A 23,805-nucleotide genomic window follows, 5' to 3' on the forward strand; every position below is an offset into this window, starting at 1 on the left:
CAGACGTCACCGTTCTCATCGAGAAAGGTCGGTGGCGGGCGGTGACGACCGGGTCTACCGCCGTCCGGTGACTCGTGATGCTCTCCGAGCCCTTGAGGACAAGGTCCTTCGTGTTCTGAGCCCCGCTAAGCGTTATGCTGAAGTAGTATATCGCTGTGCGGATGCTCTTGACGATTTAAACACGTCGTGCGCCGGCTGCATCGCCTTGAGGACCTCTGCTCTCTATCGGAGCGACTCCTAGCCGTGGAGCAGGCGAATGCATCGCTGCAGGCAACGGTGGGGCACTTGGCTCCATTGGAAATGGAGGTTTTGCACTCCGTGCTCAGAACCAGTTGCTGGTTCAACTTCTGGGTTGCCGCGGGCCTGTGGAATCCGCTCCAGCGCCAACGCTTCCGCATTCACTTGCGCCGGATCCCGATACGGCTTGAGCAAGCCCGCGTAACACACCGGGTGGATGCGCATCCGTTTCGGAAGGTTCAGCGTGTATGCCAGGCCCCGTTTGGCCACCACCTTAAACAGTCCGATAAACCGTGGACGAAGCTTCGTCCGTAAGATAGCAGATGCTGCATGTGTAGGCAGTTTTGTTTTTAATTTAATAAAACAAGGTCTCCGACCCTGAAGCTTTACCTTTGCCTCTCCCTTTTTTATCTGCATATTGTTTCCGCAGGTCTTGGCTTTCAACCATCGCATTGCGAACGTGTCGTAGGCCACTCAGTCTGGTAGACAAGAAGTCATCGACTTCTTTACGGATGATGAGGGGGCTGACATCGGCTAGCCGTTCGGCTATTCCTCCCCCACCAAGCCCTGAGCCGTGGGATGGCGGTGTCAGCGGGACGCGAGGGTGAATCAGCCAGCTCACATAGAACGGCGTGTAGCCGGTTGACGAACGCACTGCATTGTTCAGTGCAAACTCTGCGGGTGGCAACATGTCGCTCCAGCACTTCGGCATCTCAGCGCAGACGCTGCGAAGAACGTCTTCGATGACGCGATTCACCCTTCTGGTTTGACCATCGGTCTGCAGATGATCCGCTGTCGACATATCTAACTTGGTGCCGAACACCTCAAAGATGGTCGACCAAAATTTTCCCGTGAAACGGGGGTCTCTATCAGAGACAATCGACTCTGGGAGTCCGTGTTGTCGGTAACACGATCTTCAAATAGCGTTGCTGTACCGACTCCGTTAATGGTGTCTGGCACCGCCTCCAAATGAGCCATCTTGTTCAACCGGTCGACGAATAGAACGACACCCGTGTTGCCCGCCGAATCTTTCGGCATGCCAAATACAAAAGCCAAACTCATGGACTGCCAGCACCCAGAGGGTACCGGTAAGCTGGCCAGCGACCAGCCGTATTTGGAGAGGGTTTTACCGGTTGACACGTCTCACACGTGCGCACATAGGTGCTCGTCCATTTGTACAACTTGGGCCACCAATAGCGGTGACTCACAGAATTGTACGTTTTCTCACGACCGAGATGACCACTGAGTGGCGTGTCGTGAGCCTCATAGAGGATGCAGTATTTCAAATCCTCATCATGAGGTACCACAATTCGGGGCGTATCCGTCGAGTCGGCGCTATAGAACAGCAACTCGATATTCAACGAATTTCGGTGTAAACATACACGCAGTCTCGACGACAATTTCTTGTCCGAGTTTTCATAATCCTTTTTCAAGAGCCTGCAGCAGCGCTACGCACATACCATCACCCGCGTATGCGAAGCTGGTCAAATCCGTTACTGACGACGTCCCCGTCGTGACAAGAGCAAGCTCATAATCTGGTCTGCGTGACAACGCATCAACCAAAGCATTCTACTTTTCTGATTTAAACTTCACCTCGAAGTTTTTTTTTACAAATAATGAAAGCCACCTGGCGATACGTGAGGCAATGGAGGCGCAGCGCGAGGTGACGCATGATCTGTAGAGATTACGAGCAGATTGAAGTCGGGCAGGTGAGCGTGGAACTTGACCAGTGCATACTTTATCGCAAGTAATATCTTGTTATGGCAGCTGATCCTCTTCCCGAGGCGGTCACAGTGATCGTCTTTATGGAGGGCCTCCGTACTGGCGTGACCAGAATGAAAGTCTTCCGTGTGCACCCGTCTTCTTTTAAGGAAGCGGTGAATGTGGCATTGATTGCCGAATTAACTTGAATAACTTTAAGTCGGCACGACCTGGTTGGAATTCACACCCAAGCAGCTTGTCAAGCATGCCTGAGGATATCAGCTATACTGAGATCGAGCAGGCAGAGCTCCGAGCTGCCGAGAAGCGTTTGAACACACGACGGTATTTTGCCTGTGGAGAAACCCGTCACCTTCGGACTGGCTGTCCCCTGCGCAAAGCGCGTCAAGGTTCATCGAGCCGACGTCCCGCTTCTCCAGTCGTCTGGTTTGTTGCGGGGAAACGATAACACCCAGTAGGTGCAAAGAGGCCTACTCGGGAAAAATTAGAATCTGTTGAACCTTAAGGAGGTAGGGCCGATCACCAAAGAGCTCCGTGCTCTTGAACATGGAGCGTATATGCAAGCCGGGATTGCTGGTCGTGGAAGCGACCGTGAAGTGCTTTGAGATGCCATGGAAGATCCTGATCAACTCCGGGGTTTCGGGCAATTATGCTCGACGCTCCATATTGAACGAAGTCAGCTGTATACTGAGGCGCTTTAGGCGAGGTTGAGTGACATCGTCACTGTTTGCTTAGCGACGAGACACGCGTCACAGTGTCGAAGGTCCCTGTGGACCTCGGTATCAATTTCCTTGTCTTTGATATCGTGCAACGCTGTCTAGTCTTATCCATGGATTCAAATTATGGTCTCATCCTTGGTACGGTATCATTGGAACACCAGGAGCCATGGATAGACTGAAGGTCATAGACCTTGGGCGGTACGCGCACGTAAACTGGTGGGGCTTTGATGAGTCATATACCCACCTCTGCGAGAAGGCAAAACCGCTAATGGCGCGAACACTGGTCAACGTGCTGGATATTGGAGTATCCAAGTTTGGTGACCAAAGGTGTGTCGGACAGGAGTCCCGAGCATGGCTGGCGGGCTGAACGTGGAGTGGCACGTAACCCACTGAGCGCTGCGCAAGTATTGGAGCGGTCGCTGCATGCCATGCGTGGCATGGTCGGCCAAGGGCGAAGACATCGAAGGCGAAGCCCCAAAGATGCACGTGGAGTGGCACGTAATCCATCGAGCACTGCTCACGTTTTATAGCAGTTGTTGCATGCCACGAGTGGCATAATCGGACGAGGTCCGAGGCATCTTGGCCAAGGCCCTTCAGATGCGTGTGGAGTGGCACGTAATCCACCTAACTAATAATCCGGAACTAGCAGCTCTTCGTCGGATGTTGATGATAACATCAAGGCTTCGGTGGAGTAGGAAGTGGGGCTAACACTGGACGACTCTGAGTGCGTGTTCCCATTGGTTTTGCCGAGACGTACAACCACCGTAAAGGGGCGACGGCGACGCTGTATACTAGCTACGCGACACCGGGTGTACCTAGATGAGTTTACCCTAGACGATGGCGCACAACTATACACCCTCGTTAACCGTATGACACGAGAGGGAAACGGCGACATCACCCTCGAGGCTATCCCCGCGGTTGATACTCTTCTTGAGCTGAACGAAATGTCCTTCGAAGAGTTCGACGGTGCCTTGAAGGCAGGCGACTTAGCCGATGTGGTCATTTTACGACCGGAAGAGGAAATCAATTTGTCGCCGCAACTGCATGAAGCTGTCCAGGAGGACATAAAGAGGGTGTTGAGCGCATGGAGTGGATTTTTTATCCTGAAGAATCCATCGGATCCGTACTAGCCCTTGGTGAAGGAATTTTAAGACGTCGTCTTCAAAGACACGCCGTCGGTCCAACCTCCGGACCGAGGTGTGCGTCATGAGGTTGATCTGGTTCCGGGAACCAAATACTTTTTACCATATCGATGACCCTGTTCAAGGAGCAGTGCGACGTCATTGACGCCTTTTTTCGTGCGAAGCACTAAGCAGCAATGGTGCGTGAGAGCAAGTCTTTCCATTCGACACCCACGTTTTGCGCCCGGAAGCCGAACGACAAGTGACGTAACGTTCACACTTGCAATAAGCTCAACGCGACCACATTCCGACACATACGTCGATTTCTAGGAAGGATGCTCTCGAGTACAACATGGTTGGATATACAAAGTACAGTGCACTCGACTTCGTCGATGCTTATTACCAATTTCTCATGAGAGCGATTGATAATCCGCTGACAGCGGTGAGTACTCCGAGCGGCATACTCTGGGGGTGGCTGGCGATGCCTCAAGGGCTGTCAAATACACCAGCAAAATTTGATCGTCTTGTGACGTGTCTGTTCAGGCCCCACCGGGCGTATGCGCAGACATACATCGATGACATCTTCGTCCACAGTCGTGCGGAGTACGGGAGGACAGATGAAGAGAACCACATCGTCCGATTAAGTGCGGAGCTCGAGTGCATGCGCACAAAGAAGCTGTATGCTAATGCGGACAAGTGCATCTTCGGCGCCAAAGAAATCCCATTGTTAGAATGCTTCATTACCTTCGATTGTATCCCGCTAAGGTCGAGGCCACTGTGAACTGGCCGATTCCGAAGATCCAAAAAGACTTGCGCATGTGGCTTGGCGTCGCGAATTACTTGCACAAAGATTGAAGAATGATGTTGGAACACCTATCACCGGGAGGCCTCTGACGGGGTCAAAAATAGCCTCCTTCATGCACCAGACTGGTGCTGCCAGACCATTATTGCCCTTCCAGTGTCGTCTGTGACGCTTCGCACTTTGCCATCGGCTGTGCACTGCTGCAAGCAGAAGCCGAGGGGCGAGATTGGGTGATCGCGTTTGGATCTCGTTAGCTCAAGGATGCATAGAAGAACTACCCAGATCACGCCGGCAATGAGAGTACGCAAATCTTGGACAAAGTCCACTAATTCCTTCTTGCCCTGACGGGCGGCAAGGAAACGCGATATAACCTGTTTGGGTGCAAGAAAACTTGTGAAAGCTGCAGCTTCAGCTGCGTCCAGGGGGGAAACGCTGTTTCGGCCGAAATGCTGCACATCAGTGTCCATTCTCGCGCTCAATCCCCGAGCTTAAGGATAGCTAGCGCCGCGCGCTATTGCTCGATCAGGAGCATGGCGGACGCCATAGCAATCTTGACTTCGCTCAACCAAAGCAGAAGATTCTCTCCATCCTTGCGCTCGAAGGTCTCAACTTCCACCGTGAGCGGCTTGGGTCGGATGGGAGAGTCATTCGTCGTCGACGGTGGCGTCATGGACGCGGCCGACGTCGACATCTTTTGCGGCGGGTGTTTTAACACAGCATTTTCACATCTTGTAAACGCCTCTAGACGCGCGTTGATCCTTGCAAAGCGAGGTGTAGCACATCCTCGAGGCCAAGTGGAGACATGATCCTTTTAAGCCCGTCCGGCATGCCCTGGGGGAAGAAAGAGAACTTTTTCATCCTCGAAGAGGGCCAGTCGTAACGACTCAGGTGTCGATTGACTACAAGTGCTACCAAGTGTAGCAAGGCTGCCGTAGATCTTTTGCAACGAAGAATACTGGTTAAGATCGTATTCCTCGTTTTATACTTAAGCAGCGGATCGCAATCAGCTAACTTTAAAAAGATGAATATTCACACCCGACTTCCTCTGCTGTTCACAACTATGGGTGAATATATCGCAGTGCGCTACTGTGATGTGGCCGGATTAACTGTGTCACCAGCGAATGAACGTCGCTGGCAGCACTACTTTTCAACCAATAGATACGTGCAACGTTTGCCAAGAATACAAATACTTGTTCCGTTACAATGTTTTCCGGCGGAAGCAATGGTTAGAGTATTGAAGATGATTTTGACCTACCCTCCCCATAAGGTTTAAGTCGTTGACCGCGTCGAACAACTTTTGCTCATAAACCAGGACTCAGCATACAATCTCAGCCTTAATATGGCGAGGCTGGAGATCCATGAGCCATGGATTACTCGAAATTGAAATCGTTTGGAGCTCCCCACTTAATACTACTACGGTACCCCTGATAGGAAGCTGAACCCTATTCAAGCTTGCAGCAGTTACCTTGGCCGATGCTGTGGTATTCTTCGAGACAGTATGCAACGATAGTGAGATGATCCTTGAACTATGTAATCGGCATCACACGGCAACCTCTAGACAAAATGGGAGATAGCGAGCTTTTGTCGCGGTCTCGACAGTGCATTTCTAATGACAAGGATTTTGTTGTATCAGATCTTCAGGAATCACAATCGGTGAAAAGGATAAAACGATGGTGTGCTATTACTTATTTGCTGTCTAAGATCTTCGGGAATCAATATCGGTGAAAAAGATAAAACGAAGTAAAGTAGGAGCTCTAGTTAAGCTGAAGAAACTATCCCACGGAACAAATCACAAGACGCTGGTATCACCAGGTTGGCAATTTCTAGAAAAGGAGCTGAGTGCATCTTCCGTCATGGATGAGTCTGCTACAGCGCGAAAAGCAGGAAAGATACCTTAAAGAGTTAGCCGATTTCTTTAAGTTTTACTGAAGAATAGTACAACTAGACCCACCGCACGTGTTGAACTCCGTAAATAACGCTGTATTCAACATCGATAACTCATATCAAAATAATAATAATATGGAGTTATTGACACTTTCTCATGCGTAAAGCACGAAGTGAGTTTAGTGGCAGAATTATGTCTCCCGCTCGACGCTGATTTTTAGTCTGGAAGGCGAGTGATAAGTGACGAATTGTGCAGGCTAATGTCAGCCGCTAAGTTGACAAGAACCCGCCTCATAGTAAAACCTCACAATAGAATAATGATAGCTTACAGCATCTTGCTCTCTGTTCTTGACTCAATTGATGGTGACTACAAACTGTTCTTAACCCAGTTGATGGTTACTACAGACTGTTCCTGACCCAGTCGATGGTTACTACAAATTGATCATGAGCGACAACAATACCCCTCTTACTGCGGAAAACACTTTGAGCAAAGTCTTTAGATTTGCTGGCAATGTCCAGGGTCTGTTAAATGCACCAGCGACGCTCATTCGTCTGATGGTGCAGCTATCTACGCCGCATCACGGCACATGCAAAGCTATTCGGACGATCATCCCTCCATAAACGCGCGGTATTGATTAATTGGATGAAGAGATCCTCCATAAATTACTTGACAGCAGGATTCAAGTGTGTCGCCTAAACAAACTATCTACCGAAATTTACAAGTGTGTTCTCGGCGACAATTTCATTTCTTCGAGATTTCATTGTAAAGCATGGTCTGCGGGCAGATTTCGCGATCATGTAGGCTTTCCTGAATTAGCCAGTGCCACTACCCCAAGAGTGTTTATGGAATTGAGATGATCTGGCCAGCTATTACACAAGCGTAGTGCGTATCACGACAGTTATCAGCGCTCACCATGAAATGGATGTTAGATTTCGTTAAAATGCAGCATAAAATGCGGACTTCAAAGTGATGAAAGAAAGCCATATTTGAGCCACAACTCTGGCCCTTTTAGATAAACCTGGCTATTTCGTGTCGTCTCAGATGATTTGGCAGCTGTCATAAGATGTGCTCCACGTTAAGCAAATGGTAATATGGTATGGAGCGTCATCGCGTTTGCCTCTCGCCAGCATAAGCTTGCAGGGAGGACTATGCTATTCACGACAAAGACTTTTTGCTATGAAATATTTTATTTGTCAAGATCAACATGCACCTGCGCTGCCAAGATTTATGTGCGATTTATACAGGCTATGTGTCAAGTTGCACAGCGTTGTCACCACTGCATCTCTCGGAGGGGATGGCAAGATGACTATCCGTCTTTGCCAAACTCACTAGGTGAGGTTTAGTGCAAGTCGGCTTTATGTGGTACTGGATGCGCTTCCGCGCCATCTCGACTATCCGGTGTCGAATTTTGCGATGGGGACGTCGCGCAAAGCCAAAGAGGTATGTGCAGCGTGCAAATCAGACTCAATATGTGTTTCGACGCTGAATACTTTAGGAAGCAACGCAAATAAATTTGTTCTTTCGAAGCGTTTGATGCACTAATGCACCGCTTCTCGTTTTGAAAACTTGCTGAATACCGAGCTGAACCACACGCCATTCAAGGTGTGGTGATAACTATCGACAAGAGCCGTGAGCAGAATACTATACGAGGCACCTGACAGGCCATTTTGCTACAGATATACGGCTTAGACATCGCTTTGTAGGGGTATTTCTGCGCATGTGAGAAATGTCAATAGATTCGATTCCCACCGTATATGGCGGTGCCCTTGGTCAGTCTGCCGATTGTGCTATAGTCTCGGTTGACCAAGGCAACGAGCTTTGGTTTTGATCTTTCAAAAGCTGTGCTTAGTAATGCCGGCGTTGTCGCATTGATGGACCAAGAAAGGTAGGTGGCTCATCTTGCTGTTGTAAACGAGCCATTTGCCGAACCAAGACAAAGATTTCGCCAATATGGCTTGCTCGTGGCCACTATTTTGGATCGAGATCTGCGCTTTACAGCGCGGTTATGACGGAGTTTGATTAATGTGCTTTGATCGAATTTAAGTAGACAAATGAACAACGAAACGCTTTCTGCCCTCACCAATAACCACACTCGCTCGTAAAGTGGAATTGTAGTATGGCTTCGAAGAGCCTACACAGAACCCATGATGTGTTTGCATTCTTTTCAGGATATTTCAATATTCTTGTTGCTAGGACTTTGAAAGGTTCTGTTGTCGCAACTTGGATTCATAAATGTAGGAGTAAAGACTATCAGTCTTCAATAAACAGTATTCTTTACTAAATATTCATTTTGTTTTGTCTGCTTCTAAAACCAACTTGTTATTTTTACACATAATAGCCTTCAGCCATTGCGTCGCACATCGGCGCATGACATTCGATAAAATTCTTCACTTCGTACATTGTCTGGTCGGATTGCCCAAGGTAAAGGATCAGTATGAGAGTGAGAGCAATGGGAAACTGTAAGGTCGAGAAGGTCCGTAGGAAACGTCGGTACGCTTGCCGTAGAATTTTCAAGAAAAATAAATGGATTGTTTGTCTTGAACCTCACACTTGTTTTGATTACTAGACGGAATATGAGCTGTATTCTGAGAATTTATGAATAATTTCTAGTTTGGGTCTCAGACTTATAAAGTAATTGGTGTCTCTTTGCATGCAATTTTGCCGACAACGGATCGAGTCTGATTATAATTCAATGTTTGATTTTAAAAGCTTACCAGCCAAACAAGTCGCTATCTTAATCCGGATGATAAGCTTCTCTTTAAGAATGTCAAACTTCTACACGGATTCTTACCGCTTTCTGCTTAAAATCATTTCGAGATGTTGGACAGACAAATCGTCTACTTTTCTTCCACTCACGAGCTAAATGACGAAAACAATGACTGGCGCTAATTGTATATTCACTTTGATGAGACGTCAGCTTCCAATATTTACCTCGTATGCGCTTTCCGATCCTTTTCAAATTCTTGTCATTTTCCTAAACGTCAATGACAGTCTTTTGCATTCTTCTAGCCAATACGCGTGAGATCATGAAGCGTGGTAATCCTTGAGGCGTCGTGCGCGTTGGTCATCAGATCAGCGAGCATCAGCTTCAACGTAAATAAACAAAATCAATCTGGCCGCACTGTGATAAATCGCGCAGAATTTAACCCAACTTTGATATGTTCTGCCTTCAATGATGACACTTCGCGGCTTAGTTGTAGACGTGCAGTCGCAAATTGGAACAGCCAGTGCAATGCCATCCTCGCATCTCAAAGACCGAGAATTTCAAGTGCCATTTTTGAAACGGCGATGAATACAGCTTTCATCATAGAGGAGACACGACGTTTAAGAGTGCTGCCAGCTGTCGCACCGCAGCCATTGCCGGCGCATTTCTTTGTCAACGTCAACATACAAAGCGTTGCATTTGCGTTCTATTGCCTGCTTCCTGCGCATGCGTCGTTGACAGCGGCAACGTAGATGTAGTATTTAGCTACTCAAAGAAAATATCACCTGCATGGACAGTTTTGTCGCTGCAATCGTCAGTTTAAACGCAGCGAAATAGCTGGTGTATGCCTAAATAGAGCGTTGACATCTAGTTCAATAACGTATCTACTTTGCTTGTTATAGTAGTTCTCAGCCGTTTCACAAAGGAGATGGCCATGCAGGTCGATTTCAATGTCCTCTTTTCAATTAGTTCTGCAAAAAAACTCATACATTTGGCAGCGCATAAGGTAAGGACGCACAAAATCTGGTCCCTTGTATGGCTTAGTCCCATTTAGTTTACGAAACGATACCTCGCATTCGGTTAGAAATGCGTCGTGGGCGCTTACCAAGCGTGTTCTGAAGCCGCTGCTGAGCGCGAAGTCGCGACAGCAGTCAAAGTTTTCTCTTATTTGTGCTGGTATTACGTCTGTCCTCGTGACAGGGCACGAGCGCAAGCACGTCCGTGCGCACATATGTCATCATCTATCGCGCATGCGCGCTAGCTTAAAGCGCCGATACGAACATGCATTTTTCACTTGAAGTGACGACTTCCTTCGTTTATTGCTAGACATATATAATATCGATTTCCAACAAAATCCAAAGCAGAATTGTAAGAAAACCTTATGTGGAACTTTTGCAAATTAATTTAAGTTTAACAGTTTGCTTCTGAATATCTGACGTGAGTACACTCCTCACCTCGCACCACTTAAGCATGCCGGCGTATCACTCGACACTGAATGAATTACGATCGCAGGAGGCTTGTGGCTGTGCCATTCTTCCCATCAAAACACGTGCGCGAGGGCCCGCCCCTCCTGCGCCTGAGGATCAGGACGACATTGTGGATGAAATTTTAACGCTTTTTCGCGCTAACGTGCTCTTTACGAATTTCGAGATCAAGGGCAACGCCGACCGCGTGCTTATATATGGCACACTCTTCGTACACTTGTGCTTAAAGAAGCTGGACCGATGTAATAACAAGGCAGACGGTGCGAGAAGCACAAAGTGTAGTTGGCAGCACCATTTACACCAAAGTTGACAAAGTTTATGGTGCATTTTTATTTATTTGTTAATTTAGCCACGCGCATATTGCAGCAAACAGCAGTGGACACATTCGCTATTCCAGGTGATTCAAGCTTTCCACTAGGTGGACTGGTGCGTGCGCCATCTAGCGCGAACGAAGCAGGTAGGATTTATTTGACAAATGAAAGTGCCTTTGAAGCTTTTATAATCCTATCATCTATTTATTGCAGAAACCATTCGAGGCTTCCTCAAACAATTACGTGAAGCAATCGCCTTTCGTCTTGTAGACGAAGTGTTCCCAAATGGAGAGAAAAGCAAATGGTGGATATTCTTTGCCAAGCGGAAATTCATGAACAAGGAGCTGACACGTTAAGTGACGAATTGCCTCGACAATCTTACCAACACAAATATACTTGGAGGCTTAAAGCTCGTGCAAGTCAAAGTAACAAACATAATGCATACATGTTCACAAGCTTGTCACCTCTTTCTTTTCAATTTATCAATTGAGTCAATGTCTAATTTACGCATAAGTGGCAGCCAATTCGGAAAATTCTCGATCTAGCAATGCATACTTCGTTAGCCACAAACTTGAAGGTGCCACCTTTTGTAATTGCTCAATATATTGGTGAGTCGGCTTGCTGAGATGTGCACTGACTGTAATCAAATTAATAAGCGTGTCTTCGTTAGTTGAATCATTGCCGATGGCTTCTAGTAGCAAGCGCTCCGCCTCAACGTAATTCTTGAGTGCCATAAATGCTACTGCCATACCATTTATTAACAGCGTGGAGGATCCAAATCTATCAGCTAGCTCTTGAAAGTGCAGCGTAGCCTCATCAGCCTTGTCACCACCTTGCACTGTTAGACACCATGCGTGCGCCAGTTGCGTGAGCGTTGAGTCCTCTTCAATGCGCTTCATCTCCGCCACCATCTTCTGAGCCAAGTCTATTCGATCCATTTGAAGATACAGGTGCACAATGTACAGCATATGCTCGAGTGATCCACCACGAGTCAGCGCCGATAACGCATCTGAGTATTTGCCTTCACGAGAAAAGATCTGACCGGCGATCAGCAGCAAATGCGTGTTTTCACCACTTGTGGGATCAGCCAGCCATTCCTTGAGTGTCAGATCAATCATTTCCTTATCACCTCGACCGCTAAGATAAGTTGCCCAGAGTTTCACAGCGCTCAGTGCAATAGGCGTGTTACCACCGTCTGGAATGCTTCGGAGCACAAGCGCGATATTACCCAGCGCTAATTGCGCTCTATAGACGTATACGTCGCGCTCATTACGCAGCGCTTCACCCAGATGATTAAGCATGGATCCCTCGCTCAGCGCGTTTGCATAGTTACCAGTCCACACGTGATTCTTTAGCGTAAAGAGTTCGTCCGGTTCAGTCATACTTAAGGATCTTGTAATGTCATTTCGCCACGTGGGTGATATATTTAATGACAGGTCACTATTGATGTAAGAAAACACATTAAATGTACTTTTTGTCTACCTTTGCGTAGACTTCCTAAGCCTAATCTCCAGTTTCAGACTTGACCCTTTGCATATTGTTGACTAGCTAATTGACTAATATATCACCGAGATAATTATTTCTCAAAGCGTCGAGGTGTTAGGCTGAGGCTAGTCACGCGTAGTGAAAGACACTGAATTATTGTGAGCAATAGGCTGGTTTCCACCTTCAGCCGAAGCATTGATGTTGACTTCTGGAGTGAACTCGCCACGCGGACGAGCATTTGCTGGTAAATCTGATGCCACAGAAGCAAGTGTTTGAGATGGCTGATTGGTACCCCACATAGCTGACGCCAATGTCGAAAGACTCCATCGAAAATCTTCGCCCAAGTCAATCATTGCATCGCCTAACAAACCACTCGCATCCATGTCAGGATCATCATTATTGTTTAACCCCATTGCAAGTCGCTGTTCATCCAGATGTCCATTCAAAATGCGCTCCATTGTGCGCTCAACTGACCGAGTTCGCATAAGATCCGCACAAATCTCATCTCGAGTGTACTGTGGAAAGACTTCCCATATTCGCTGAAGCATATCCTGCGTCACCTCAAAATTGCGCTCACTATTGCGATGTCTAACGATCTCAAATGAGAAGTTTGGAAATGGCACCCATCGAGATAGAAAAGCCGCTACAATATCGATCATAGCAAAAGTTAGCCATATAATACTCAATGAACCTCGTCAGTAAAGGTAAATGACGATTGAAACTCACTGCTAAAGCGGAGCACTTCAACTGGAGCTACGGCACCTGGGCCTACAACTGGATGGGGTTGTACAGCGTCTTGATTGCTTAAATTCCCTTGTAATTCTCTCGTTCCTGTGTCACGCCGGTTAGAGTGAGTCTCATCGCGCGAGAGAGAATCCGGTTCATTCCCTTTTCCACCACACACTTGCTTCCGACAGATCGGACAACGTAAGGAAGTAGAACTTGAAGTTCCAATGGCAACAGCCACTTCAGGTCTCTCCAAACTCAGGCCATTAGCCATGCGAGTAAGCGGATCCATGCCGGTCAAAACATCACTCACTGACGCCCTTTGGAGACACTGACGGAGACACAATTGGTGGAAAAGATGGCCACAGTGCAGCTTCTTGGCGGATGTAGACATAGACTTCAAGCAAATAGCGCACACGTCGTCAGCTACACTCTTAAGCTCATCCGACGTTGCATCTGGAAACAAATGATCTAGATCCAAGACAACCTGGTGGTACAACTTGACTCGCTTCACCTTGTCTAATAAACGCATAGTCGCATTCTTTACATTAAGAATCAAAATCAGATCGAAAAGACTCACGCGGAATTGGTCTACACTTATGACATAAAGATAATACAGCACAAGCTGTACCAAGTAACATCCACAGAGCATAGTCTGTAAGAGCAGTAAATGGAACTCGCTATTCTCCGGAGAATGTGCCTCATCTTCCTCCGACAAATAGGCTGCACGTACGTCCAAGCTCTGATATCCAACCTGCACACCAAGCTCTACCGTCTTTAGCATCATAAGCGACGCCTCAAACCACGGCACGTGCACAATTCTATCGGAAAAGAGACCAAGGCGCGACCACGTCGCTGCCAATCCAATATTCAGAATAACGATGCCACTTAATATTACACCAAGGCTGTGCAAGTCCCGTAATTGTGTCAAAGGTCGAGTCACCAAATGCTGAAATCTCGCTTGGGTCAATGCCAGCAATGCACGGAGTACAGCCAGTGAAGTGAGCCAAACTACAAGCAGTCCAATCTCCATCCTTCGTCCCTCTGCACTCGGTTCCAAAGTACTTACAAGAAGCTGACAGCGCAACAATACGAAAGGAATGAGTGTCTCCTTCGTCTGCTGTAGTTCTAGTGGCCGCAGTTTGCCTACTGCCACATGTGCTAAGAGAAGAAAAAGATGATACATGGCCATAACGAAGCAGTGTAGCACAATCTGTGTACATATATATCATAAGAGATTACACATCAAGCAAGGGTGACAAGCATATTATTCGAAACCATTGCACTGATGCGTGAGCTCATTAATTCCGCGACAAAGAGCTGCATTGACGATGCGAACGATTCCGAGGGTGGAAGCTCTTGAAGACGTTGCGCTGCACTAGCTACTGCTATTCCTGTGGCAGTTATCGTAAGCAGCCGATAGCGGCGGCCTGTAACCAATGCGGCTAATTGAGCTGCACGTGCCGAGCGGTCCATCGTAATCTGATATTCTCTCTCTGGAACCACATGTACCAATTTTCAGGCACATTAAGTATTGCAGTTTCATGTATTCTTGTTCTTCTAATATGGCACTCCGGAACGCTGCAGCGGGTCGAACGCCAGCGTGGGGCAACAATGATCTTCGCCCAGAGCTACAGACAATTCAAGGTCGTTTCTTACGTACAATATTGCTGCAATTTATTGGCGGAATTTGGGTCTTTGGACTCGCTGGGTTTATCGTGCTTTGGATATTATCGATTTCAAGTATACTTCGATGGGTTGTGACACGAGCAGAGACGCCAGTTCCGCAATATGTACAACTTTACTTGAGCTTTATTGTGGTATACGAGGGATATCACTACGTTACGAGGCCTTCACGTCATCAGTGGCCATGGGCGCGGCAGCTGATGCGCTATATCTTCTTGCATTATCCGTATTTTCGTCTAAACGTGACAGTGTTTGAAGAGAAAATCAAGGTTGAAGTAGATAGCAAAGAGACGCTAGATTTAGCTGTTGCTGCGTGTGAGGCTGTTGAAAAGAACGATGTGACAGCTTTTGTACCACCTAATGACCATGCGCTGTTTGCCTTTCATCCTCACGGCGTACTATCGTGTGGATGGTCGTTTGGAGGCGTGCACCATATGAGCTTCGAAAATGCTAATTGTCGTTGGTTAGTAGCGGAGAATTTGTTTTATTTCCCAATTATGCGTGATTTAATCAATTGGATGGAATTCACAAGTGCTGCCAAGGCATCTGTACGAAAGGTACTTCAAACGGGACAGAATCTATGCTTGATGCCGGGTGGGTTTGAGGACGCGACATTGTATGTGAGAGGCAAGCATCGTGTGTATATTAAGCAGCGCTTTGGCTTCATTAAACTTGCGTTGCAATATGGGTACAAAGTGCATCCAGTATACACATTTGGTGAAGAGTATGCGTACTACACTTTTCCGTATTTGCTGAATTTTCGCCTTAAACTCAATGAGTTTAAGATTCCTGGAACTCTCTTCTTTGGTCGTTTAAGTGCTTTTCATCTGCCACGAACGGACGTCGATCTCGTAACTGTGGTTGGTGCGCCTTTAATTTTTCCAAAGATTGAACATCCAACGAGAGAAGATGTGAGAAAGTATCATGAAGAATACGTGACTGCATTACAAAAGCTTTTTGATCGCTATAAAGCCGTGTACGCAGTTGATCCAGAAGCTACTTTAGAGATTTACTAGCTAATGATTTACCTGGCAATCTCATGTGCCGGCTTCAAGATTGCTGGCTTAAACCAGAAGGTTACATTTAGTACTCACTCACAAAAACATACCTATGGTTACTCTATATTGTGCTAATTATTGGACCCTTTGGAGACTGTGATGAGATCCACGTCAGCGCACGAAAGAAAGTACAATTGCAGATCCAGCTCGAGGCGTAGCTGAACATATGCGTCTCATTAAACGACTTGATACAAGACTAAGTTGAATTAAAACTTATAAAGCAAAAGAACTGACATTAAAAACAATGTATTCGGAGCCGTAATCTGCTTCAATGCTTGTATTGTTCCATTCTCTTAGTTTTCGTCGCAATCTTTTTGTGATTTGATGAAAGGAAATCAGCTTTTTAAGAACCGTAACAAGGCCCAAGTGCAAGATGCAATTTCATCATGATATTAAATTCTTGGCAAGGCCCTTGCTTCACATCAACGATCGCTGACTTGGTTTCGTCTAATTTGCAAGAAATATCCAGGAAAGTTTAGTTGAAAGCTCTGAGTTTCGAGGTTAGACCAAAAATGAAAGTTTTAGGGTACACGTTACAATAAATACCATAATTTATATGTGGATACTACACTTGCCACAAGCGCGAGGCGATCTATTTCTAACTGCCTAGGCAGTCGAAGCCACACTGGACAACCTTGCGCAGGTGCTGAGGCCACGCAACAAAGTGCAGTGAGCCAATTCCTTCGCGGTGAGACGGCGTGACGGTTGCACTTGCAGCATGCTTGCTAATAAAGTTATGGTCGAGTTGGAGAAATACTCCTTGAGACCCCATAGCTCTAATATTTTGCAAACGCCATACTTGTTTAACACGCGAAAAGTTGGGGCACGGGCGTCTTCATCAGCAAACAAAGGTGAGCCGGTCAGCATTATGAATAGAAGTATACCGAGAGACCAGATATCGGCACATTTGGGATCATACACAACCCCTTGTGTCACTTCTGGTGCCATGTAGTAGAACTTGCCCACCACATCAGTGGAAAAGAGGTTGGCGTCGGCACTGAGGCCAAAGTCACAGATTCTTACATTGCCATCCTTCAGCAGTACATTTTCAAGCGATAAATCGCGGTGCGCGACTCCAATTGCATGGAGAAAGTTCAATCCACTGGCAATTTGAGCAAACAACCATAATGCTTCAGCTTCAGGAAGTCGTCGGCTAGACTTTGCGGTTATGTAATCATAGAGGTCTCCGCCTGCACAAAAGTCCATGGCAATGAATATATTGTCTCCAATTGTGAAGAATCCTTCTCGTTTATACTCGACAACGTATTCGCGTCCTGGAGCGTGAGCAGTGAGCGGATCATCAAGTAATTGGATCACTGCACGTTCATTTAGCGGGTTTTCCTTGACAATTTCAAGTGAGCCCTTGTCATCTCTCTGCAATAATGCAATACTGAGGCGCTTCAACACAACAAGTTTTTTGTATTTGCTGTCTTGATATAATGCAGTCTCTCCGTACGGTGTCACACGGAGAACCTTGCAGCGAGTGTAGCGCGACAATACATCGGTTGGTGCGACGACTGTGGTGGCGGCTGGTACAAAGCTTTCGACTACAGTTGGGGCATTCGTCATGATTTGGTAGTAGCAAGTGGCAGACGCAAGTAGTTGATCCTCTTGAAATTGGGCGTCGCCACCAAACAAAATTTCTAGCTTGGGCACAGTCCGAACTCGTTTGTCAAGCTCGAAATTCGAAAGTGTGTAGGGAATGTTTCAGGTTTTGTCAACATGTGGGCTACATGTACTGTTTTTCATAACATGGTATTGTAAAATGAGTTGGGGGTACGTGCTGCGGTACGACTTTTGTAAAAATTATGAGTTATATAATCTCACTGCAGGGCACACTGTCACTGTAAAGAAAGGTTTTTCTTGCAATGTTGTAGAAACCAGTTACTTACAATTACATAGTTATTTGGCTGGTAAGCCAGCATGAGATATTGACGTTTCTTTATTTATGTAAAGGCACCGCTCAATATTTGCGATAATACTTCTTGTAGGAAAAACATCATATCTATGCTTCTACTCGAAAGTTTCTTCTTCAATCGGTTTGATAATCCGTAATCCATCAGTGGTTTATAAATTACTGCATAATTTAATACTAAAATTGTGATAGATTATTCACCTGCTTCGTCACATACAAATCGGTTGATTGTGTGCCGGGCTCTGTTCGTTTCAACTTGTCGCGGACTTCTGTTCTTGAACATCCAATTACAACTGGTGCAATGTAGAGCAGATCTATAGACACAGTTTAGTGAGGCGCTTCTTCAAATTCAATAACGCTTCTTAAGTATATTACGGTACAGGTACTGTACAAGAAAATTGGACTGATATTCTCACACTTTGTTGCAAAGACGACATTGTGAGGTTGAGGTCCTTGCGAGCGTTGTTGGTATTTTATCTCGTTTGAGCGACAGAAGTGCACGTAAAGCCCTTTACTCAGGGATACAGAACGCAAAACGGAATACCTCAGAGGTCCAAATGGCATGACTTGCGACACCAGTATTCCAACTACTATATAACTTAACCGCCTACATATGAACCTTAAAACGGCATTATAACTCGAACGACATGATGTAATAATTTGCAACAGTGAGCGTTGCGCTCTTTGACATCATGGATCGCTCTGTCGTGCAAGCGGGACGTTGTGCGTCACGCACAATAAACGCTCGTCTGGCTGTTCTGTCAGCCAGACGAGAGTGAGCCGGAATCGACTCAACGGTCGAAAGCCCAAGCACGTAGAATGAAGTTTTACAGTATCATGTGTGAATAACGATAAATTGGATTTTCGCCCGAAGGCGTTCTGTATTGTATCCTTCCTCCATACATTGATATTGAATATCAGTCCACGATTTTTCACATCCAAATATGACAGGTACAAAATGTAGTAGGAACGCAGTTGACTGTGTTACAGGATAGCAGGTCTATAAAATTTGAGGAAAGGGTTCAATCAAGTACAGTTGAACAGTGGTCTGACTTCAGTATCTAAGGCAAAAAGTTATGTTGGTTGGTACGTAGCGCTTATTGAGCTTAGTACCAGTAATCAACTAAAACTCGAATGTAAATAGGAAAAGTGGCTTTGCAATACAATCCATGGTATTCTTGGTATCTACCAGAAGGTATTCAGCATCTGTAGTATCCACCGTCTAGATGATAGTACCTACTGACCGTACCAATTTTGGTATATATTATTGGTAAAATCCACAGTCTGGGTAATTTTTAGCTTTAAAAGTAGCAATACCGCCTGATGCGCAACTTACTATAAAATTGTAAACATTGGTAGCTTTTAATGTTGCTCACTTATTTTCTTATCATTTAAAAAATTAAAATACTTAAACTGATATTTTGATTGTTATCATTTTGTAAACTATTAAGCGTCTGAGACACCGTTTCGTCCCCAAGACCATCGTAAAACATTCTCTGCTCAGTGGTTCCTGTGTCTATGACTCGAAAAACACCCAGCCTCGCTGGTTTCGAGAGCATTCAGAGATAGAGCTCTTCTTCTGTAACGCGGTGCAACTTCGCACAGCACGTCCGCGGCTTCAAAGAAAGTACATCCCAAACTCTCGGTTACCAAGCGCCGCACACCGCGCCCACCACGGGCTACGGATTACCTCGTCGAGGATTTGGAGGAAGTTGTTTGCGAGTCGGATACTCTTTTCCCATCATGGAAAGACGTGGAGGGCGAGGTGCGGTAACGGCGCGATGTGAGCCCTGCTCGAGCCTTGCGGACACCGTGTCCATTTCTCGACATCTCGACTTGCGGAGAACGTGATGTCATTACCAATCGCCTCGACGAGGCACAAAAACAGCCGTTGGAGGCTGCCCACACGGCGACTCTCCTGCACTCGTATCCACGTTTAATCTTAGACCCTCGTGTGGAATCTGGCTTCCGCTCGGCGGATCCCGCTACTGAAGCGAAGGTCGCGATCACCCGAGTAGTCAGGCCCCTGACTACAACACAAGCAGAGCTTGACCAACGAAAAGATCTCCGAGCTCGCTATTTGGTACCTCAAGATATACCAATTGATAGTACCGCGCTTGACTTGCGGTCAAAGGGGAGGCGCTCCTATACCCGCAATGCGGACTATTCCTGTGGTGCTCGCCCCTGGCGAAACCGCTTCAGATGATGATGGCTCTTTGAGCGATGGGTGCAGCGGCACTGGAACCTTTCCTCGCAGTCTATCTAACCGCGGAGCCACAAGAAAGTGGGCGTCCGCGTAGCACGCCATCTTCTCTATTTCTCGGGTATGAAGCCTTACATGATACTATTTGCACTATTTCATTATCAAGTAGCCACATACTTTTGATGATCTTGCGTGTATTAGCTGTTGTATCGCTGTGGTCGTCGAAGTCCATTTACTCGAGTAGTTCGTAGGCTAATGAAATCGTTTAAAATAAGCGTTCGAGTAACAAGAGTAGTTCATAGGCTAATGAATTCGTTTAAAAAAAGCAATTGAGTAACTTCTTCAAACAGAATACGCAGCGCCAACTTCCTGCGTAAGGTCGACCTGCGACACATGGAATAATCTTTCATCTTCCTGCAAACACGGGTGAGGCTACGACCACAGCGGCTCAGGGCCATAACTTAAGCTCAGCTCATTGCCATTCGGCATCCTGGGCTACTGCCGAGAAGTGCGGGGCTTGCAACGACGTAGAGCGTCATAATCCTTCTGATCATAAGCGTCTACGGCGTCTGGGCAGTCTTGCCAAAGTTGCACCTCAAACTCCCACGAGTTTTCGGAGTTTGGGTATCCCGCCACTTCACAAGATACTGGGTTAAAACCTGTCAACGACGTCGACCCACAAAGCTTTTCACGTGATAGTGAACGTCACATTCTCATCGAGAAGAGTCGGTGGCAGACAATGATAACTTGATCAATCGCCGTCCGGTGACTTGCGATGCTCTTCGAGCTTTGGTGGACAAAGTCTGTCGTCATCGGTACTTTGCCGAGCATCTCTCCGAGGTCTCCTACCGCTGTGCGGAAAACCTCGAGAGTCTGGAGTAATCGTGACGCTTCAAGTCGTTGCAAGCCCCGCACTTCTCGGCAGGAGACCGGCAAACCAAAAAGCCATGAGTTGAGCTCAAGCTATGGCCCTGAGCCGCTGTGGTCGTAGACTCACCCGTGTGAGAAACCACAGCGCTTGCAAGAGCGTGATGAATTATTTCATGTGTCGCAGGGCGACAATACGCAGGAAGTTGGCACTGCGAAACGTGTTTGGAAAACCCAAATTGACGATGGCGTTCTGCGCGCACACCCACTTCCTTGTCGCTCCTCTGTAAGATAGAGAGGAAAGTTTCCAGTGCCGCTGCACCCATTGCTCATAGAGCCCCTTAACATCCGACGCGGTTTCACCAGGGGCGACCACCACAGGAATAGTCCGCATTGCGGGCATAGGAACGTCTCCTCTTTGACCGCGAAGTCAAGCGCGGTACCTATTAATTGAAATTTCTTGAGGTTCCAAGGAGCGAGCTCAGAGAGCTTTTCGTCGATCAAGCTCGGCTTGTGGAGTGGCCAGGGGTCCGACTACGTAGAACCCCATGCTCGGGTGATCGCGTCCTTTGCTTCAGTAGTGGGATCCGCCGAGCGGAAGACGTATTCCACACGAGGGTCTAATATTGAACGTGGATACGAGTGCAGGAGAGTCGCCCTGTGGGCAGCCTCAAACTGCTGTTTCTGTGCCTCGTCGAGGCGATTGATACTAATACCACTCTATTCGCAAGTCGAGAGGTCGGGAAACAGACACGGTGTCCGCAACTTTAAAGCAGGGTTCACGTCGCGCCATTGGTGCACCTCGCCCTCATTGTCTTCCCATAGCATTCGACTCGTATTCGATTTTATCCAGTTTCTCGAAGTGGATTGGTTGCCGAGGTTGAGATGTGCTTCCCGTGCAGCCGCGGACGTATTGACCGGAGATACACCGCGTGCAGAAGACGAAGAAGAGCTCTGCCTTCAGGTGCCCTTATGACCAGCGAGGCTGGGTGTTTTTCGAGTCATAGACACAGGGGTAACTTAGCGGAGAATGTTTTAAGATTGTCCTAGGGATGAAACGGTGTCTCAGACACGCGAGCCCCGTATGAGGCATCACTTAAATGTGAATCGGGGGTATTCATAATTTTGATGGGGAAGAGTGTAACAGGAATTACACGTACCCGGAGTGTAACGGGGTTGCATGTACCCTGGAATACAGGGGTGGGTCATCCCAGATGATGTGACTGTGCAAAGGTGGGAATAACACAAGTTGGTGTAATCACACAATGGTGAGGCTACACCATAACAAGAAGCCAATATGGCGGGCTTGCCAGTAGTTATGTAATTTAATTTGGCTCTACTGTTTGATTAGGAAAACCTAAGGTTCCAGATATGGGCGGCTCTGCCGCTGATATAACAGTAAATACAGTTTCAATTTTGAACGGAAGAGTATATTTGCCTTGTTTTAGGTACTCTTGGAGGGAGTGGATTGCGATTTGCTACACTCGTACTAGTTCTGGTATAGAGCGTAAGATCGGTGACCTTAGCTTAAGCAAAGAGCTACGGCAGCCCCGCTGCACTATACTACAATCTTTTTAGTAAAACGCTACAATGCACGCAGAAGTTACACCTCCATGTAATGGCGAAGCGTAGCACATAATAGCTACATGGGGTTTCATAACTAAGAACAGGTTTATTTCCTATTGTCCAAGTGCAGCGCATACAAATTGCAAATTGTGGGTGAGTCAACGAGAGCGAAGGTTCTTCAGTAGAAGTTAAGGGTAATCGAAAAGACCGCATATAACACGCTTGTAAACATTTATATCGAGAAGCAGGGCTTAGGTACAAGTCTGTCCTTGTCGGGAAAACGCGATTTGGCAGCGGCGACATCAAGAACATGGGAACGGAATACAGTAAGGCATAGTGATGGATAATGGACCATTCCCCAGTGCGATGTCCTGTGACAAAACTGGTGCCTGTACTGCCCGCGAGGATGCCAGACGTCAGACAGAGAATATTGCTTCAAGACCGTGCTACGGGCAAGTGTTTTGCCAGCGTGTTTAGTCGAAGGATAAACGCTTCTTAGGGCTTCCGATCTGAGGAGCAAGCCAGCGGCCTTAAACGACCGATGAAAGAAGCAGGTATGCCTGGGAGCCACAACCAATAATTCGGAGGATGGATCGAGTTGCAATCGTGCTAAGTTGTGCAATGCAGCGGCGGTTATACACATCCAGATAGAAGCCAGCACAGAGTGTAAAGATTTACACAAAGCCAAATTTTGGTAGCAATAGCTATATGGAGCAAATGTTGTACGTCATTGAAGCCAGCAAAATTTGCAAAGCAGTAGCCAAGCTAGTTACTTGATCGCACTGCTCACTTATATGACCCCCGCGATGATGAGCCTATGCTGAAATCGTTGATGACAGATGACCTACAGCAGGTGGAGAAGCTGACGCACTTCGTACAGCCTTGAATGTCATAATGAAGATAACCATGCAGAGAGAGAGTTTTTGAGTTACAGAGCTCGCTTCAAATATTGACCTTATCAAATTACCACTGATCAAGTTTAGAAAGTTTTACTAGCTTATATCAAATGTAAGTAGCTTAAATGTACATGACCGAGGATGTTGATGCAAAAGACATCCTCTCGGTCTGTGCATCATAATGATTATAAAACTTGCACTCATCACTTGGCTGGCTGACATCCTCAAGCTCACATGGCCAATGCTAGTCTCTCAACCCTCATGACCTGAGCAGAGCTGGTTGTCTACTAGAATTCGGTGAAAAGCGAATTTAAGTTCTTATCAAACGCTCAGGATACTAAGTATACGACAAATTTACAAACCTAAATATAAATCGAATCCCAAACCTTGCGCACTCAAATCTAAGATTTTCGAATTGCAG

At 46.8% G+C, this 23,805-nt stretch overlaps 6 protein-coding genes across 6 annotated transcripts; 2 read left to right on the forward strand and 4 right to left on the reverse strand.

The window, feature by feature from the left end:
* Positions 1 to 10,657: 10,657 nt before the first annotated feature.
* Positions 10,658 to 11,338, forward strand: PHALS_04695 (arp2 3 complex 21 kd subunit; the record flags this gene model as incomplete). Its single annotated transcript, XM_024722558.1, has 3 exons — positions 10,658 to 10,931; positions 11,021 to 11,128; positions 11,196 to 11,338. 3 exons carry the CDS (start codon positions 10,658 to 10,660, stop codon positions 11,336 to 11,338), a joined length of 525 nt encoding a protein of 174 aa, XP_024573623.1.
* Positions 11,339 to 11,485: 147 nt separating this feature from the next.
* PHALS_04696 (coatomer subunit) lies at positions 11,486 to 12,364 on the reverse strand (the record flags this gene model as incomplete). The annotated part of the gene is made up of 1 exon (XM_024722560.1): positions 11,486 to 12,364. One exon carries the CDS (start codon positions 12,362 to 12,364, stop codon positions 11,486 to 11,488), a length of 879 nt encoding a protein of 292 aa, XP_024573624.1.
* A 228-nt stretch (positions 12,365 to 12,592) lies between these two features.
* Positions 12,593 to 14,669, reverse strand: PHALS_04697 (zinc finger partial; the record flags this gene model as incomplete). The annotated part of the gene is made up of 3 exons (XM_024722561.1): positions 12,593 to 13,110; positions 13,194 to 14,406; positions 14,472 to 14,669. The coding sequence occupies 3 exons, from the start codon at positions 14,667 to 14,669 to the stop codon at positions 12,593 to 12,595; spliced, it is 1,929 nt and encodes a 642-aa protein (XP_024573625.1).
* Positions 14,670 to 14,758: 89 nt separating this feature from the next.
* Positions 14,759 to 15,895, forward strand: PHALS_04698 (diacylglycerol o; the record flags this gene model as incomplete). Its single annotated transcript, XM_024722562.1, has 1 exon — positions 14,759 to 15,895. The coding sequence occupies one exon, from the start codon at positions 14,759 to 14,761 to the stop codon at positions 15,893 to 15,895; it is 1,137 nt and encodes a 378-aa protein (XP_024573626.1).
* Positions 15,896 to 16,543: 648 nt separating this feature from the next.
* On the reverse strand, positions 16,544 to 17,506 carry PHALS_04699 (camk camkl protein kinase; the record flags this gene model as incomplete). The annotated part of the gene is made up of 1 exon (XM_024722563.1): positions 16,544 to 17,506. The coding sequence occupies one exon, from the start codon at positions 17,504 to 17,506 to the stop codon at positions 16,544 to 16,546; it is 963 nt and encodes a 320-aa protein (XP_024573627.1).
* Positions 17,507 to 22,614: 5,108 nt separating this feature from the next.
* Positions 22,615 to 23,710, reverse strand: PHALS_15042 (uncharacterized protein). The gene has a single exon (XM_024722564.2). It carries the CDS (start codon positions 23,129 to 23,131, stop codon positions 22,721 to 22,723), a length of 411 nt encoding a protein of 136 aa, XP_024573628.1. The 5' UTR covers positions 23,132 to 23,710; the 3' UTR covers positions 22,615 to 22,720.
* Positions 23,711 to 23,805: the final 95 nt, after the last annotated feature.

Source organism: Plasmopara halstedii (assembly GCF_900000015.1).
Source record: "Plasmopara halstedii genome assembly, contig: Scaffold_262, whole genome shotgun sequence".
Taxonomy (NCBI): Eukaryota; Oomycota; class Peronosporomycetes; order Peronosporales; family Peronosporaceae; genus Plasmopara; species Plasmopara halstedii.

What these genes read in the sequence shown, in the direction of transcription:
- PHALS_15042 (XM_024722564.2), bottom strand. Translation starts at nt 23,131, where the DNA reads ATGTGTATAACCGCCGCTGCATTGCACAACTTAGCACGATTGCAACTC.